The following is a 19,882-nucleotide window of genomic DNA, read 5'->3' as shown; positions in this document are numbered from 1 at the left end:
AATTAAAGAGAAACAATAAAGCATGCCACAAACACAATGATTTATAGTGGTTCGGTGCCAACCTTGCACCTATATCCACTCCCCAGGCTCCTACTTGGAAATTCCAATCCACTATACTTTGTATTCAACCCGAATACAACCGTCGGAAACTCCGACACTAGCTATCCCAAGCTAGTCCACTTGTTTCTCGGGTACAAGCCGACCCAATACACTCCGATTTCAGGTTCGGATCAACCTTTCCTTGTTTTGGAAACCCTCCAAAACAAAAACAATTACTCACAAGATAAAATCAGTTTAGAGCACAAATAAGTACAAGAATAGCTCCTTAAGTGAGCGAATATAACAATAAATACGCTTTACTCAAATGAAGAAGCCCCTCTTGGATTTCCTCAAAGTGGATGAGAGATGAAGTAAATGCTTGAGGAGTTGGTGAGCTTGATTGATGGCTTCTTGAAGGCTTTTAAATGAGCTCTTGTATGATGTTGAGTAGTTGGCTTGAAAAACCTTCTCTTGAATGCACTTGAATGCTCTTGATTTTCTCTTTTCAAATCACTTGAATGCCTCTTGGATATTTGGATCTCTCTCTATTTTGTTTTCCACCTTTTGAAACCTTTTATAGCCTTAAGAGACAAAGGAAAATAAACTAGGCAGAAAAAGAGCCGTTAGAGCACAAAAAGCAGTATTAAAAAGCAACCAAATCTGGCCAAAAACTAGCCGTTACAGGCAAATCCCGTCATATGAGTCGACTCATACCTCAGGGGTCGACTCATGAGTCGACCTCTGTTGCAAAGTCCAGAGATTTGGTTTCTGGATTTTCTTGGCCCAAAACAGCAGAAGTCGACTCATGAGTCGACTCATGCCTTGTGGGTCGACTCATGAGTCGACTCACAGGTCGTGCCAAGCCAGAAAACCAGCGTGCCATGGCTAATCTTTGCATGCCAATCAGCTCATAATTTCATGAGTTGACTCATGAGTCGACTCATGAACTTCAAACCTTCATAACTCCAAAAATATAAGTCCAAAAACCATGAAACTTTCACCAATAGATTACATATCATTTGTTCTACACGATGATGCTATCAAATCAGAGTTTTGATGAAATTACGATTTTGCCCCTGTAGAGCATAAGGTCTTTTTCAAATAAAAAATATTTGTATCTCTTCAAACTGTTTTGTAGTCATCAAAATCAATCTAGGAGCAATATAAGGGAAGGGGACGAGCGAGGTGGGGCAGCTGCCGCCGGCCCACCGACGGACCAACGAAATGGGGGGGTGCGCGGGACCGCCGCCGGCCGACTGTCGCCGACGGGCCAAGGAAAAAGAGGGAGAGAGAGAGAGGAAGAGGGAAGGAAGAGGGAGAAAGAGAGAGGAAGAGGAAAGAGAGAGGGCGACCAGTTAAGGGAAGGGAAGGGGTGGGATGGCTGCCGTTGGCCCACCGGTGGACCAACCACATGGGGGGCGCACGGGCCCACCGTCGGTCGTCTGTCGCCGACGGGCCAAAGAAAAAGAGAGAGAGAGAGGAAGAGGAAGAGAAGAGGGAGAGAGAGAGGAAGAGAAAAGAGAGAAGAGGGAGCTCACCGTCATCGGAAGCTCGCCGTTGTACTGCTAGAGAGGAGAAGGAAAATGCGAAGAAGAGGGAGACGTCAGAGAAGAGGGAGAAGAGGGAGGGTTTTTTTTTTAGGTCTTAAACTATAAAAATGCCCAAAAGAATGGCGTTTTCAAAAATGCCATTCTCTTTGGCTTTTTTATTTTATTTATTTTTTCTCTTTTTTATGATATTTTTAAATTTTTAAATTATTTTTATGTGATTTTTTAATAAAAAAATTAATTTAAAATGGGGATAGTAATTTGAAATGCTAATTTTTATTTGAATTAAAGTTAATTTTTTTAAAAAATAATAATTATAATTTTTATTTTTTTTATTTTTTCCCCTTTTATTCACTTTTTTATGGCATTTTTTATTTTTTTAAATTTTTTTGGAATTCAAATTAAAATTTTAATTTTTTTATAATTTAAAATTATAATTATAATTTTTTAAATTTTTTTATGGCATTTTTCCATTTTTGGCATTTTTAGGTACTTTTTTCCTTTATTTGGAATATTTTTTAAAAATTAATTTTAAATTAATTTAATAATTTGAAATCATATTTTTTATTTTAATTAAAATTAATTTTTTTAAAAAAAATCAAAATCAAAATTATAATTTTTATTTTTTTCTCATTTCTTTCTCATTTTTTTATGGTATTTTTTATTTTTTTAATTTTTTAAAATTTTTTTCGGATATTTTAAAAAAAAATAATTTTAAATGGAAAAAATAATTTGAAATTATATTTTTTATTTAAATTAAAATTATAATTGTTATTTTTTTAAATTTAAAATTATAATTTTTATTTTTTTCTTATTTTTTTATGATATTTTTTTAAAAAAATTAATTTGCAAATGAGATTGTAATTTGAAATGATGATTTTTATTTGAATTAAAATTAAAATTTTTATTTTTTTAAAATTTGAAATTATAATTTTTATTTTTTTAATTTTTTTATAATATTTTTTATTTTTTTTACACTAATTTTTTTCAGATATTTTTTTAAAAAGATAATTTGAAATGGAGATACTAATTTGAAATGATGATTTTTATTTGAATCAAAATTATAATTTTTATTTTTTTAAAAATTTAAAGTTATAATTTTTATTTTTTTAAAAAAATTAATAATTAAATTCGTCACTTAAAATATCGTTTTTGAAAACGTCATTTGAAATGGTATTTTCAAAAATATCATTTCAAATGGTATTTTAAAAAATATCATTTGAAGTGATGATTTTATTTTATTTTATTTTTATCATCCATATAAAAAATAGATAGAAAAAGAAGGTGATGTGTTTATTATAAAATATTATTTTGAATGGCGTTTTATGCGGTTTGAATTATTTTGATAAATAAATTAAAAATTAAATTATTTTTATAAATAAATTTTTTTTAAAAATTTTTTAGGTAAAGCACGTTCTAATAGCGGTGGTGCTACGCGTCTTCCTATCGTATCCCAAACGGTGCGCTCATCGAAACACCCAGTTGAAGAGCTCTAATAGCATTACCAGGGCGCAAGTTGGGGGTGACTAAAATGGTGCACGTATCAAACATGAATTCTTCTCGGTCTCTAGAAACCCCGATCCCTCGGACATTTCGGACGAGACGAGAGAGATGGGAGGAGGAGCGATGAGAACCGCGGCCAAGGCCGCCCTCGGTGGCTACCGCTCCGTGGGGCCGCTCGCTGGCCAGGCGGCGGTGGCTGCTGCCCGGAGGGCTTCCAGACCACCGCCCGCGACCGTCTCCGCTGTGGCGCCGGTGGCTGAGGGAGGCCCCGCGGTCCCCCTCCTCTCCTCGGAGAAGGGCCGGAGCGACGCCCTCGCGGTCCAGGAGATCCAGAGGTCGTCATGGGAGATCGACGAATGGGAGTTCGCTGGCGGGGAGGAGGAGGAGCTTCTCGATTCGCTGCATCCGGCCCCGAGGGTCGTGTTCGGGCCCGTACCGACCTTGGAGGAGGCGAAGGAGGCGACTGCGGATCTCAAAGATGCCGTCGAGAGGTGAGCTCTGCGTTCATATGGCTTTATATCCTCTCAATTTTGACCTAAATTTCTTCTTTATAAATATTTTGTGAGTGATTCTTCAATATTGATATTAAAAATGTCATTTTTAATTATTAAGAATCAGCGAGGACGCTTTTGTTGGAGCAAGGAATGCTTTAAGCCAATATTGAATTTAAATGTACTCTTGTGAAGAGAACTGAAGATATCATCAACATCCCAAGACATAATATGTTTTTAAGGAGGAAAACAATGACTTATTATAATGTGATATATATATATATATATATATATATGATCATTCATACCAAACATGGACATTACCACCAAGTTGTCGCAAAGCACCTGTAGGAATTAACATGCATTTCGATATTAGAATGTTACCTAAAATCCAAACTAGATGTCAATGGAGACTCATTCAGGAAGCTGCCAGCCAGTTGCATGGTAAAGTTAATCTGGCTGTGACGCTATAGCAGGACTGTCTGGTAGTATGTGAACCAACATTCTTCACCATGGTAAAAAGAAGGAAAGAAAAAGAAAAACAGAGGAGGAGAAAGAAACAAGAAGTGGCCCAACAGGTCAACTTGACAATCCAATGGGTGATTAAAGCACCAAAGATCAGGCTGTTCTTTGTTATGCGAATCAGCTTATGGCAGGACTTGATCATCATATATATTTTGACAATGGACTTACAAACTGGAAAATGGTTGTGATTTACTTGATAGAGTTGGAGGAAGAACAAAAATTTTTGGTTAAGTTTGGTGGTCTGCTTTTGAGCAATTCTCATATAATCAATAGGAGGGTCCTATGTGTTGATCAAAGATTGTCGACAATGCATTTGTTATTACATGAGACATATGAATTGAGGTGGGGATGTCTCACATAGGTGCATGATTTAATAAAGTGATGGGTGCTAGTATTCAATTTTGGCTTTGAAATGGGAGCCATTTGCCAAAATCTTCTCTTGCATGTCATTTTTAGAGAAGAGTGAGCTTGGAAGGAGGTTTAATAATAAAGAAATTGGATTAACGTATAAATCAAGATGGCAAGAATAAAATGTTTTTAATATTAGATCTATACATCCTTATTGATTTAGAGATACTAGGGTAATAACAATTATGGTACATAAAATATGATAGAGGGAGGAACATAAAGGAAAAAAATGGACAAATTTCATTGAGGATGGGAATTATAAAAGCAAAAATAGAGGAAGAATTGGAAGAAAACCTACTCGAGAGGCTATGACAATACTATTGCTTCTAAAAGGTATAGCACCTAAACGTCTTAGGTTTTTGAAGATCTCAAGCAAGCTTTTAAATCCTGTGGGATAGAGGTGTCCTGATATCTTTTATGGAACAGGATGTCCTGTTGTTCTGTCCTATCCTGACAGTGGTCTCGATTATGCATCCAGTGAAGGAAAAAATTGGCTTTTTCCTTGTAGGATCTTTCAGATCTAATGAGATCTGGGATGGAATATTTCAAAAAAAATTATCCTATGATATTTCAGATCTAAGATCTATTAGATCTAATTCCTATTATCTGATATTAAATCTAAAATTAAATTTAAAATCATGAGGAATAGAGAAATATCTTTAGGGGAACTAGATTATCCTGTAGATGATCGCAGCAATGCCCGAGGTTCTAAAATAGCCACGCAGTCGTCTGGCTTCTACCGGTATCCACTCGAGCAGGATCTGGATCGTCTTCTCCTCGCGAATCTTTGCTCCAAAAATCAAATCTGGATCTGATCTGAAAGATCTTCAAAAGATCTTCTGAAGCTAGAGCAGTAGCTTCTCGACAAATCTCTGCAGCCTTCTAATCAAAGAGCCACCACGTCTTGGATAAGTACCAGATGGATGCCCAACCTCTTGGACGTGAAGAGGGGAGGGAGAGGAGCAGAGGGGGCATGGAGAAGTGGAGGGGTTTCAGGCTTTTGCTGGGTATTGAGCAGAGACTCTAAACTCTAGGCACAGACAGGGTTTAAATAGACCCTGCTGCGCCATGCAGTGCCACATCATTCGATCAATCAGAAAATTTCAATTAATTCTGAAAAAATTTTGATTGGTGGAGTGATGTCATCTGATCATATCAGATAAGAATCCCTACAATCCCTCCTACTATTGGCGCCAACACTGGATAAGCACAGTGAGATTGGCGCCCTACAGTCCAAGTTGATCAAGGGATCAGAGTCCTCATCTCATGGGACTCTATCCTTATCCACTTGGGGCGCACGCCATATCTGATTATGGTGCTCACTTTGAGGGTAAAATTAGCAGGTGGACACTCCACAAAAAATCTCCAATGACCTCTTGCCAAGTGGCCTTCAATCCAAGGTCCATGGGTCAACGTTTGACCAATGTCCTAAAACGGAATGGCAGGTGACAGAAATTAGCAGGTGTTGTCTTAAATTCATCTCATGAATTAAAACAAGTCCTTTCTGAGCTAGACTGGCTTCAGTCAGACTGAGAAAAATCTTCTCAAAGTTCTCTGGATGAGTCAAATCATATTTGGCTCAGTCGAGATAGAAAAAATTACATGAGGAGAAAGTTAGGCTCAATCGTGTGCTAGTACGATTTTCTTAAACCTAATTGGATCTAATCCAAATCAATCGAACTGGACTAGCTCAATTGATGACATCCAGATCCTAACTCTTGTTTGTGTGATCCAGTTAGGTTCATTTCCATATGGTAATGAGACATGTCGTGATCTCATCATCGACATCATCGAAACTCCTTTCGATGGATCAGAACTCTTCTGATTCAGACAATTAGAATGATCGATCATCAAGATCATTCTAATTGCTCTCAAAATCCACCAGTGACACCTAGCAGTATATGGTGGCAACCCATCAGAAATGAAAACGAATCTCTCGGTGCAGCTACTTGTGTGATTGAGTTCCTCTATCATGAGTTCTGACTGAATTAAGGTTAAGGTGAACTCGTTAAACCCAATATCAGTCATATGAATCAATCGATCGATCCAAGTCCGATGTGAAACCTTAATGAAAAATTCTTTTCTATTATTTCACTTTGCCATGGTCATGGGCTTAAGGACTCAATCTTTCGATCATCATAGGACTACTCTTATCTACCGAGGTTGATAGATCCTATCTTGGTGCAATCTGGTTCCTACAATGAATATGCTACAGCCAACATACACCTCAGGATTCCGAATGGCTAGGAGATCGAGTTATGGTGTAGTCAAACTATAACACACTCAAGATGAACTGTCAATGTACCTCAGGTCAAAGAACTAGACACACAGCTGCAGCATCGAGCTAGTCATCGACGAGAAGGTAGACTTCCTTATGACTGCTCGAGGTGGTCACGCTCAGTACTCTCGTTCTCAACGAATATCTGTACTCTCGCTCCGGTGTCTCTACACCGTAGACTCAAGACACATCTATCCTAAGAAAGCGATCGTACACCAACCTTCCGGATCGATCACCATCCTCATGATGATTCTTTGGTCAGGAGCTGTTTATGAGTTATGTAAATTCATGCCTTAAATTTTCAACTCTTGAAAATATGAATTAACATTCCTACTAACTCAAAGGATGTATCACAGACATAATGTACACAATGTGATAGTAGAATAATCCTTTTATTCATTTATAGTCAAAATTATAAATTTGTTCTTACATTTGTACAGGAATGTGTCAGCCAATCTGGCATCTAGGGCACACATCTAACAAACTCCCACTTGACCTAACATCAATTGGTTACATATCTAAGTCCCATTTTCTCAAGGTGGGTTTCGATCTTCTGCTGGCCTAATGACTTTATCAGTGGGTCTGCCACATTGTCTGTGGAGTCGACTCTCTTAACCTCAACATAACCTTTTTCGAGGTAATCACGGATTAGATGAAATCACCGCTCGATATGCTTGGACTTCTGGTGAGATCTTGGCTCCTTAGCTAGGGCTATGGCGTCATTATTGTCGCAATAAAGAGGGATGGCATTCGATGACATCACTCCAAGCTCTGCGGCAAACTTCTTGTACCAGAATGCCTCCTTCGCAGCTTTCGATGTAGCAATATACTCTGCCTCCATGGTGGAATCAGCAATCACCGTTTGCTTGGAACTCTTCCAGCTAACTGCACCACCATTGCAAATGAACAGACTCCCAGATGTCGACTTTCGATCATCTATATCAGACATAAAGTCTGAGTCTGTAAATTCCTGAACCTGGAGTTCTCCATTTCCAAAGACTAGAAACATATCCTTAGTCCTTCTCAAATACTTAAGGATACATTTTATAGAAGTCCAGTGCTTTTCGTCTAGATTCGACTGATATCTACTTGTGACACTCACAGCATGGGCTATATCAGGTCGTGTACATAGCATGGCATACATGAGGCTCCCTATTGCGGAAGCATAAAGGATCTTGCTCATGCATTCAATCTCTTCAGGTGTGCTAGGGCACATCTTCTTGGAGAGATGAATGCCATGTCTAAAAGATACTAAACCTCTTTTGGAGTTTTTCATGCTAAATCTTTTTAGCATCTCCTCTATGTACATCTTCTGTGAAATCCTATTTGGTCTATCTCTATTGACCTTAATACACAGTATAAAGCATGCCTCTCCTAGATCTTTTATAGAGAACTCAGACAACCATATTTTGATTGACGTCAACATGGAAATATCATTCCCAATCAGGAGGATGTCATCTACGTACAGTACGAGGAAGACAACTGCGCTCCCATTGACCTTCTTGAACACACATGGTTCCTCTTCGTTCTTGATGAAACCAAATATTTTAATCACATCATTGAAACGAGTATTCCAGCTCTGAGATGCTTGCTTAAGTCCATAAATGGACTTTTGCAGCTTGCAGATCTTGTGATCATCATCACTGGATATGAAACCAAGCGGCTGTTCCATATAGATATCTTCCTCAAGATATCCATTTAAGAATGCCGTTTTCACATCCATCTGCCATATTTCATAATCGAAATAGGTTGCAACAGCAAGCAATGTGCGGATGGATTTTAGCATGGCTACGGACGAAAAGGTATCCTGATAGTCAATGCCTTCGCGCTGACTATAACCTTTCGCTACGAGCCTAGCCTTGAATGTCTCCACATTCCCATCTGCACCTATCTTTCTCTTGAAGATCCATTTACACCTAATAGGTACTGTTGGGTATAAAATACCCTCCCAGCCGAAGTTCGGGTCGGGAGTGACCATCCCGGGACTCTGCCGGCGTCCGACTTTGGGCGACATATTTTCGAACCTCTCCGGCGGTTGAGTTTCCGCAACATTCCTAAGTTCTGCTGATGGATAAACTCCCATAACTTCTTCCGCAAGTGTCGACCGGGCTCCCCCGACGGACGAACCCTTGCCGCATCTTCCGGACTTTTCCAACAATGAGCTTCTTCAGTCGTCTATCAAGCTGCTCCAAATGCTCTCGGGATTCTACTGTCGGCTGACCTCCTACAAGGGTTAACCGTTCTCCGGACCTCTTCCAGATTTTTTCCCAACAGGATTCGATCGATTCCAATCCGAATTTCTTTCAGAACTTCGTCAGTTCGTCAGTGGCCGAACTTTTCCAACAGCAGATCTCCACGACGGACGGACTCCATCTAAGTTTCTACGGCGGTCGACCGCCTTTCGGACTTCGTCCGAGCTACTATGGGAGTCGGACTCCTTCCCCGGACTCCTACTGCAGGTAGACTTCGTCCGAGCTCCTACGGGAGCCGGACTTCAGCCTTGAGCTCCTATTGCAGGTAGGCCTCATCTGAGTTCTGACAAGGGTCGGACTCCGAGCCCCCACCACAAGCGGTCTACTCCGAGCTACCACAACAAGCGGTCTACTTCGAATTTCTACTACGAGCGGTCCACGTCAGATTTCTACTGTAAGCCTCCACCTGAGCTTCTATTGTGAACGAATTCCCTCCGAACTTCTATTGCAGGCAGGCTTCGGCCGAGCTTCCTCTACAAATGATCCCCATCCGGACTTCTACGGGAACCAGACTCCGACCGAACTTCTGTAGCGGACAGATTCCGGACGAACTCCTACGACATGAACTCCAGCAGTCGGACCCCTCCAGCGGGTGAACCTCTCCAGCGCCATCCGACATCCACTGCTGGTCGACCTTCTGTCGGATTCTACATGAAACCGAACTTCGTCCACAGAAAGCCCCTGACCGAGCTTCTACAGCAGATGACCTTCGCCTGCAACACTAGCGCCCAAGGCACCCAACGGTAGAAGGCTCGCCAGCAATATCCGAGCTTCTCTTAGACGGAGAATCACCTCTCTCCACCAGACACCCCACCCGAGCTTCGGCCGACAGGCCTGGACTCCCTGGCAGGCCACAGTGATGGCCACGACTCTGCTCCACTTTCTGTAACGGATCCCACTCGGCTCCATCATGCTCTGGCGAGTCACGACAACGGACATCACCCCACTCTCCACAACAGGCTCCACGTGGCAGGCCACGGTGATGGCCATGACTCCATTTCACTACTCTCCGTAACAAACTCCTAATGGCCTTGAACGGCCCACTACCAGGCGGCTACAGACATCGTTGTCAATCTGTTACGTCCTCCGCCTATAAAAAGGGACCCCCAGATACGTTATTCCTTAAGCTCTAATCTCTATCTCAAAACTCTGTCAAAAATTTTTGTTCGAGCACTCTATCTTGTTGAGGCAGAGAACTGACTTGAGCGTCGGAGGGTCTTGCCGGAGCACCCTCAACTCCGGTTTAGACTTTCTTTGCAGGTCCTGGCGGCGATCGCGACTCCCTCGATTCCAGCTTCTCCGACGCCGGCGGATTTTTGTACCAACAGGATTGGCGCTAGAGGAAGGGGCCTGTGTCTTCGCAGTACCCTTGTTCTTAAAGGAGCGCTCAATGGGACCACCTCCGATCATCTTCTCCGACGTCTCCTCCACCGGCTGCCTGCCTGATCTCCACCTGATGCCTCCCCGAAGGGCATCCATCAGACGGTCAACGACCTCCGCGGCCAGATCTCAGCGAGCTCTGCAAGCTCTGGCCTCATCTCCGGATTCCCAGGCTCCTCTCCCTCCGGCGACGGCAGTCGGCCTGGAGCAGCCCGATAATCGGCCTACGGTCGGCTTTACCAACACCATCTCAGGGAAATTCCGGCGGGGAACAACCGGTGTATTGGCCGGACCTCCCAAGCGACAAAGGATTGAGGAATCCATGACCTTCACTGAGGAGGATGCTCGGGGAGTTCAATTTTCTCATAACGATGCGGTCGTAGTTTCTTTAAACATAGCTAATTACGATGTGCACCGCATTCTTATCGACAATGGAAGTTCGGCCGATATTTTGTTCTACGATGCGTTCTCGAAAATGTCCATTCCGGATGATCATTTAGGGCCGGTGAACTCCCCATTGGTAGGGTTCACAGGTGATACCATGCCCGTGGAAGGAATGATAACCCTGACTGTGGTTGCAGGTCAATTTCCGAAATAGTCCAGGGCGCGAGTGGACTTCCTGGTGGTAAAGGCGCCGTCCGTCTATAACGCGATACTCGGCCGGCCCGACCTTAACGCCCTCCGAGTTGTGGTGTCGACCTACCATTTAAAGTTGAAGTTTCCTACGGGCCAGGGGGTCGGAGAGGTCAAAGGGGATCAAGCCTTGGCGAGACACTGCTACAGCATAGCCTTGCAAAGAAGCGATCGATCTGACCTCTGTCCGATCGATGGATTGGACGCCCGCGACGACCTCGCTGAGGAAAGGGGCGGGCCAATTGAAGATCTTGTTTCGATTCCTTTGAATGATGGGAATAAAGAGCATGTGGTGAAGATCGGCTCCAACCTGGGGGAAAAGGTGCGGACGCAGCTCGTTGATTTCCTACAAAAGAATGCGGATGTTTTCGCTTGGGTTCCAGCGGACATGCCGGGGATTGACGCAGAGGTCATGGAACATCGTCTGGCCGTTGATCCAAAGCATCGGCCGACGAAAAAAAAAATCCGAGGTCATACGTCGGAAAGGCAAAAGGCGATAGCCGAGGAAGTGGATAAACTCCTAAAGGCCGGATTCATTAGAGAAGTCAATTATTCTGACTGGATTTCCAACGTTGTCCTCGTCAAAAAGGCAAACGGCAAGTGGAGGATGTGTATAGACTTCAAAAAGTGAATAAAGCCTGTCCAAAGGATAGCTACCCTCTGCCCAGAATCGATCAACTGGTGGATGCAACCTCGGGCCATGAGCTTCTCACTTTCATGGACGCATTCTCCGGCTATAATCAAATCAGAATGGCACCAGAAGACGAAGAAAAGACTGCTTTCATTACTAACCGTGGTCTTTACTGTTACAGGGTCATGCCTTTCGGTCTCAAAAATGCAGATGCGACTTATCAGCGGCTGGTGAACAAAATCTTCAAAGAGCAGATCGGCCGTAACATGGAAGTCTACGTGGACGACATGCTCGTGAAAAGCAAATCTTCAACGAACCACGTCGCCGACCTCGAGGAGACTTTCGACGCCCTCCGGTAATATAAGATGAAGCTGAACCCAACTAAGTGTGCTTTCGGAGTGACCTCGGGGAAATTCCTGGGCTTCATGGTTTCAGGGCGCGGGATTGAAGCCAATCCGGAGAAGATTCGTGCCATCCAGGAGATGGCCGTCCCGAAGTCGATAAAAGAGGTTCAGCGCCTTACAAGGAGGGTGGCAGCCCTGAATCGCTTCGTTGCCAGGTCGGCCGAACGGTGCTTACCCTTCTTCCAAACCCTCAAGCGGCCGAAGAACTTCTGTTGGACCACTGAGTGTCAACAGGCGTTCGAAGAACTAAAGAACTACCTCGGCTCGCCTCCGCTATTGGTGAAGCCCGAGTCCGGAGAGGAGTTGTTCTTGTACCTGGCGGTCTCCCCTATGGCTCTCGCAACAGTTCTTGTCAAGGAAGAAACAAAAATTCAACGGCCGATCTACTACATCAGTCGCGCATTGAGAGACGTCGAAACCAGGTATACTAAATTAGAGAAATTAATTTACGCCCTGTTGATTGCAGCCTGGAGGCTTCGACCTTACTTTCAAGGGCACACCGTAACGTTGCTCATCGACCAGCCGATTAAAGCGATTCTACACCGGGCGGATACTTCCGGGAGGTAGCGAAATGGGCGATCGATCTCACAGAATTCGACATCAACTATCAACCTAGGCCGACAGTAAAAGCCCAGATATTGGCAGACTTTATAGTGGAATGCACTATCCCGGAGGGGGCCGAACCTGAACAAGGTGAAACTGACGGCCTGAAGTTCCGACCGAACTCTTCTGAAGATGAAATAGACCCTCCTGATTGCTTTTGGGCCCTCTATGTGGACGGATCCTCCAACATGTCGGGCGCAGGCGCGGGCCTAATCTTGATCAGTCCGGAGGGGATCGTCGCGGAGTACGCGCTGCGCTTCGAGTTTCCCGCAACGAACAATGGAGCGGAATATGAAGCTCTGATCACAGGATTGAGGATCGCCAAAGAATTAGGAGTAGATCGGCTCCAAATTTACAGCGACTCCCAATTGGTAGTGGGACAAGTCAGCGGAAACTACGAAGCACGGGAGGACAGCATGGCCAAATATCTTGAAAAGGTAAAGGAGATCGTCCCAGCCTTTAGTAGCTTCAACATTAGGCAGATTCCAAGAACGGAAAATACCAGGGCCGATCTCCTCTCCAAGTTGGCTACGCTGGCTCCGGCTGAACTGCCCAAGGAAGTTCTCTTTGAAGTTCTGAAGTGCTCAAGTACGGAAGAATCGCGGCCCGTGATGGAAATTGGCCGTGAACCCAGTTGGATCGACCCACTGGTGGCATATCTTAGAGACGGGGTTCTCCCTCATGATGCAAAAGAAGCTCGGAAGCTCAGAAATCAAGCCTCCCGATATATCCTTTATGAGGACAAATTGTACAAGAGGTCATACTCTTTGCCCCTTTTAAAATGTCTCCGGCCTTCAGAAGCTGACTACGCCTTATGGGAGGTGCACGAAGGAATCTGCGGAAGCCATCTGGGGGCTAGGTCCTTATCCCACAAGTTGCTCCGCCAAGGATATTACTGGCCGATGATGTATCGTGACTCCATTGAATATGTCAGAAAGTGTGACCGATGTCAGAGATATGCTAACATTCAGAGACAGCCCGCCTCCGAACTTACATCCTTAAGCGCCCCATGGCCGTTCGCGCAATGGGGAATGGATATCCTTGGACCTTTTCTTGTGGCATCGGGGCAGAGGAAGTTCCTTCTGGTAGCAATTGACTATTTCACCAAGTGGGTTGAAGCCAAACCGTTGGCAAAAATCACAGAAGCTAAAGTGCAAGACTTCGTCTGGAAGTCAATCGTTTGCAGGTTCGGTCTGTCGAGAATCCTAATTACTGATAATGGGCGACAATTTGCGGGAGCGAGGTTCGCCGAATTTTGCGAGGACCTAAACATCTCTCACAACTTCACATCGGTAGCCCATCCTTAGGCCAACGGCGAAGCCGAAGTGACCAACAGAACTCTGCTATAAGGAATCAAGACAAGGCTCGAAAAAGCGAAGGGAACTTGGGCAGACGAACTCTATCATGTGTTGTGGGCGTACCGAACTACCCAAAGACTGCCCACGGGGGAGACCCCCTTTGCTCTAGCCTTCGGAACGGAGGTTGTTATCCCAATTGAGCTCAAACTCCCATCAGCACGAGTCGTGGCGTTCAATGAGCATCACAATTCGCAGGGTCTCAAAGCCAATCTCGACTTGTTAGAAGAAAAGCAGGAGGCAGCTCAAGTTCGGATGGCAGCCTACAGACAGAAAGTCGTCCGCTATTACAACTCCCGGGTCAAAAACAAAATCTTTAGAGCAGGAGACCTAGTGCTTCGACGGGCCGCTGTCTCGCAATCTTAAGATCGAGGGAAGTTTGCCCCAAATTGGGAAGGCCCGTACGAAGTCAAGGAGGTAGTCCGGTCCGGAACTTACTACCTCAAGGAACTCGGAGGAGCAGACCTCCCGCGATCATGGAGCTCGAAAAATTTACGAATGTATTACCGATAACTTTAAATAAAAATTTTATATCCACATGTCTTCTTTCTTGGCACGAGCTTATATCGACAGGACAATCGAAACAAATCGTGTCGGAAACAGGAGGAGAACCTCGTCTCAACACAATCGAAGGCTCGGTCCTCCTTAGACCGGATGGGGGGAGAGGCCCTACCATGCCCTTACATGCCCCCACAGCCCTGTTAGGGACAGGAGGAGAACCTCGTCTTGACATGAGCAAAGTCGAAGGCCCGGCTACTCTTAGATCGGATGGGGGGAGAAGCCCTGCAACGCCCATATGTGCCTCCACAGTCCTGTTAGGGACAGGAGGAGAACCTCGCCCTAACATGAGCAAAGTCGAAGGTCCGGTTATCCTTAGATCGGATGGGGGGAGAGGCCCTGCAACGCCCATATGTGCCCCCACAGTCCTGTTAGGAACAGAAGGAGAACCTCGTCTTAACCTGATCTGAAATCGACTACATCAGAAATAAGGGAAGAATCTCGTCCTGACACCAACTAAGGTCCGGCCATTCGAGATCTGATAAGAAAAAAGAGAACCTTCTCGACGGCCCTTCTACGCTCCCGTGACCCCGTAAAAAGCTAGGGAGAACCCTTGCTTAAAAAGAGGAGGGAGATGTGAAGGAAAAGCGGCGGACTACACCAGTGAAAAATGGAAGCCAAACTACACCAAAGACACAAAGGACCTCGTCTCCATGAAGAAGGAGAAAGAGAAAGAGAGATCTACGGTCATGAACAAAAAGGCAAATCAACACGACAACGGCTAGGAATCTTCAAACGATGTCGACGTCGAACAAATCGAAAGACACAAGAAATTCGGTAACGACGACCTAATACAAAAATGAACAAGGAACCTTCGGACAACATCGACATCGAATGAGACAAAAAATGAAAGAAGTCCGGCGAACGACAATTCAACACAACGCGCGGGCAAGGTAACAAAAAATCTTTTTTTCATTCTTGGTTAACAAGGTATACGTTACAAAGCCCTGAAGGCCAAGGAAGGAAGAACAATACTACAAGATCTGAAAAGAATACATTAGAGACCGTTTCAAGCTTTCGACTTCTCCTTCCAGTTCCATCTTCCTCAGTATTTTTCAGTACGTGTAACGAACCCATCGACTCTCGCCCCCCACCTCGTTCCGCCCCATTGCCGAAATCCTAACCCTAGGGGGAAAAGGGGGGATAGAACTCAAGGGGCGGCGGCGGCGGCGACGGCAGCGGCAACGACGACCTGCATCAGGAAGAACCGGAAGTACCCCGGAGGCCGCGGTAACACTGGAGGCATGCACCACCACCATGTTCTCTCCGACAACTACCATCTTGGGTACTTCGACGAGGTCAGCATGCGCTACTTCCACCGCCCTCACAACAAGTTCTACTGTTCCACCGTCAGCGCCAACCGCCTCTGGTTCCTCGACCCCGACGACGTCAAGAAATCCGCCACAGCTTATGACGGCAACTCTACCCCTTGACCGGTGTCGCCCCGTTCAACTACTTCGAAATTCTCGGACAGGACGCACTCACCGGCTAGTTCCGTTATTAAATCCCTGTTGTTGAAGAAATTCTCCCTCGAGTCCCCTTCGAAGCTGTGGGAGCCTTCAGTGGCAGCTCGGCAGCCGCTGAACTTGTGGGTCACTATTTCCCCTCTCCTACTCTCGATTCGTAGCATCTCCTCGAGACCGACCTTCGGGGCAGAAGCCCCGACGGGGGAACTCCTCGAAGGGGCTCGGAGGACTGAAGGCTCGGCGTCGTAAGGGACGTCGACGGCGAGGGCCGCCCGGGCAACTCCTACGTCTGTGCCTGCAGCAAGGGAAAAGAAAGAAGAAAATCCCGAAATATCGGGAGAGATTGCGAATAAACCCTCGGAAGCTGAACAAACAAAGCAAGAAGAGGAAGGTTCAACAGTGATGATAAGAGAGGTTTTGGGACCAACCTAGATTGGACGACGAAGGCGGGGAGCCGACGGAGATGGCGAGGATTGACGCAAAGAATGCTTAGGGTCGAAAAGGGCACCGATGGGCGGCAGAACTCTCAGGTAGAAGAAAGGCGTCGTCTGGACTCTCAGGCGAAATGAAGTCCCTGGAGGGAAGGAGGGGGTTTAAATAAGCGACGGGGCCTGGCACAGTCATGGCGGCGGATATCCCTAGGCTGACCAATGTCCGCCACGTGTCCCACTCATCGTGGCGTATGGTTGACTGCTAGCGGGACCATTATGGTGTGACACTTGGGACTGCGCTCCAGCGAAAATTTCGAAAAGTCTCTTCGAATCGCCCCAATTAGAAAAAGACTCCGATATGCGCATATTAAATGTCAGGATTTCTGAGGGCGGTCGTGCACAGAATTCAAGGGGGCAACTTCGGCTGTAAAAACTTCTCTATACTTCCTTCATTCGAAGCTCGAACTCGAAAGTGGGGGAACTAGTGTTGGGTATAAAATACCCCCCCAGCCGAAGTTCGGGTCGGGAGTGACCCTCCCGGGACTCTGCCGGCGTCCGACCTTGGGCGACATATTTTCGAACCTCTCCGACGGTTGAGTTTCCGCAATATTTTCAAGTTCTACTGACGGATAAACTCCCACAGCTTCGTCCGCAAGTGTCGACCGGGCTCCCCCGACGGACGAACCCTTACCGCATCTCCCGGACTTCTCCAACGATGAGCTTCTTCAGTCATCTATCAGGCTGCTCCAAATGCTCTCGGGATTCTACTGTCGGCCGACCTCCTACAAGGGTCAACCGTTCTCCGGATCTCTTCCAGATTTTTTCCCAACAGGATTCGATCGACTCCAATCCGAATTTCTTCCAGAACTTCGTTAGTTCGTCAGTGGCCGAACTTTCCCAACAGCAGATCTCCACGACGGACGGACTCCATCCAAGTTTCTACGGCGGTCGACCGCCTTCCGGACTTCGTCCGAGCTCTTATGGGAGCCGGACTACTTCCCCGGACTCCTACTGCAGGTAGACTTCGTCCGAGCTCCTACGGGAGCCGGACTTCAGCCCTGAGCTCTTATTGCAGGTAGGCCTCATCCGAGTTTTGACAAGGGTCGGACTCCGAGCCCCCACCACAAGCGGTCTACTCCGAGCTATCACAATAAGCGGTCTACTTCGAATTTCTACTACGAGCGGTCCACGTCAGATTTCTACTGTAAGCCTCCACCTGAGCTTCTATTGTGAACGAATTCCCTCCGAACTTCTATTGCAGGCAGGCTTCGGTCGAGCTTCCTCTACAAATGATCCTCATCCGGACTTCTACGGGAACCGGACTCCGACCGAACTTCTGTAGCGGACAGATTCCGGACGAACTCCTACGACACACGGACTCCAGCAGCCGAACCCCTCCAGCGGGTGAACCTCTCCAGCGCCATCCGACATCCACTGCCGGTCGACCTTCTGCCGGATCTGCATGAAACTGAACTTCGTCCACAGAAAGCCCCTGACCGAGCTTCTGCAGTAGATGACCTTCGCCTACAATACTAGCGCCCAAGGCACCCAACGGTAGAAGGCTCGCCAGCAACATCCGAGCTCCTCTTAGACGGAGAATCACCTCTCTCCACCAGACACCCCACCCGAGCTTCGGCCGACAGGCCTGGACTCCCTGGCAGGCCACAGTGATGGCCACGACTCTGCTCCACTTCTTGTAACGGATCCCACGCGGCTCCATCATGCTCTGGCGAGTCACGACAATGGACATCACCCCACTCTCCACAACAGGCTCCACGTGGCAGGCCACGGTGATGGCCACGACTCCACTCCACTACTTTTCGTAACAAACTCCTCATGGCCCCGAATGGTCCACTACCAGGCAGCTACAGACATCGCTGTCAATCTGTTACGCCCTCCGCCTATAAAAAGGGACCCCCAGATACGTTATTCCTTAAGTTCTAATCTCTATCTCAAAATTCTGCCAAACATTTCCGTTCGAGCACTCCATTCTTGTTGAGGCAGAGAACTGACTTGAGCGTCGGAGGGTCTTGTCGGAGCACCCCCAACTCCGATTTAGACTTTCTTTGCAGGTCCTGGCGGCGACCGCGACTCCCTCGACTCCAGCTTCTCCGACGCCGGTGGATTTTTGCACCAACAGGTACAATACCTTCAGGTGGATCTACCAAGGTCCAAACTTGGTTTGAGTTTATCGTGTCAATTTCTGATCTCATTGCGTCTAACCATTTCTCGAAATCGATATCTGATATCGCCTCGTCATAGGTCTTGGGGTCATCACCATGAGCCTCATTTCTCGTGAGGATCATTTCCTCTACTTCTTGTATAGTACCTAAGTACCTTTTAGGAGGACAAAAAGTCCTAGTCGATCTACGAGGTGAAAAAGGTTGTGTTAGGACTGGTTCTAATTGATTGGGTTCCTCAGGTTCTTTAGCTTGTTGCTCTTGGGAGACATTCTCCTTGAGCTTAATTATACTTCCGATGCTATCATCTTGAATAAACTGTTTTTCAAGAAAAATAGTATGTTGATTCACAATCACATTATAATCTTCCGGAATATAGAAATAGATCCTAATGACTCTTTAGGATATCCTATGAACTGAGCTCTAAAAGTTTTGAACTCTAACTTGTCCGTTTGCTGTCTCTTGACATGAGCCGGACAATCCCAAATTCTGAGATGACTCAGACTTGGCTTTTTACCATGCCATATCTCATACGGTGTGGTAGGAATGGTTTTAGAGGGAACCCTATTCAATACATATATTGCTGTCATGAGACAATGTCCCCAAAGAAACTCAGGGAGGTCCGTGAAGCTCATCATGGAACGGACCATATCTAATAGGATCCGGTTCCTCCGTTCTGAAACTCCGTTGAGTTGTGGCATTCCAAGTGGAGTCCATTGAGAGACTATGCCATTGTCCTTAAGATAGTCTAGGAACTTCCGACTAAGGTATTCGCCTCGTCGATCTGATCGAAGAACCTTAATGGGTTTTCCTGTTTGTTTTTCTACCTCATGTCTGAATTCTTTGAACTTTTCAAAGGCTTCAGACTTGTGTTTCATTAGAAACACATATCCGTACCTAGACATATCATCGGTGAAGGTAATGAAGTAGACATAGTTGCCTCTAGCCGGCACATCAAATGGGCCGCATACATCTGTATGTACTAGGGCAAGTAGGTCTGTGGCCCTTTCCCCATATCCTGTAAAAGGGAGCTTGGTCATTTTGCCTTGAAGGCATGATTCACAAACTGGATATGACTCGGAAGTCAACGGACTCAATAGCCCGGATTTCTCTAATTTGTTAATCCTGTTTTCCGCTATATGACCTAGTCTTAGATGCCACAGATACCTATCATTTAGACTATCTCTAGGCCTTTTAA

The 19,882-nt window shown here is 45.6% G+C and overlaps 1 protein-coding gene across 1 annotated transcript in view; it reads left to right on the top strand.

Moving 5' to 3' along the window:
- Positions 1–3,151: 3,151 nt before the first annotated feature.
- LOC105036081 (uncharacterized) overlaps positions 3,152–19,882 on the top strand; it is a 30,429-nt gene continuing 13,698 nt past the window's right edge. The window contains exon 1 of the mRNA XM_010911821.4: positions 3,152–3,580. Within this exon, the coding sequence (XP_010910123.1) occupies positions 3,198–3,580 (383 nt within the window). The 5' untranslated portion in view covers positions 3,152–3,197. The remainder of the gene's footprint in view (positions 3,581–19,882) is intronic.

Source organism: Elaeis guineensis, chromosome 5 (genome assembly GCF_000442705.2).
Source record: "Elaeis guineensis isolate ETL-2024a chromosome 5, EG11, whole genome shotgun sequence".
NCBI lineage: Eukaryota > Viridiplantae > Streptophyta > Magnoliopsida > Arecales > Arecaceae > Elaeis > Elaeis guineensis.
Note: the sequence above shows the minus strand (reverse complement) of the source record. Positions and strands in the feature narration are given on the sequence as shown.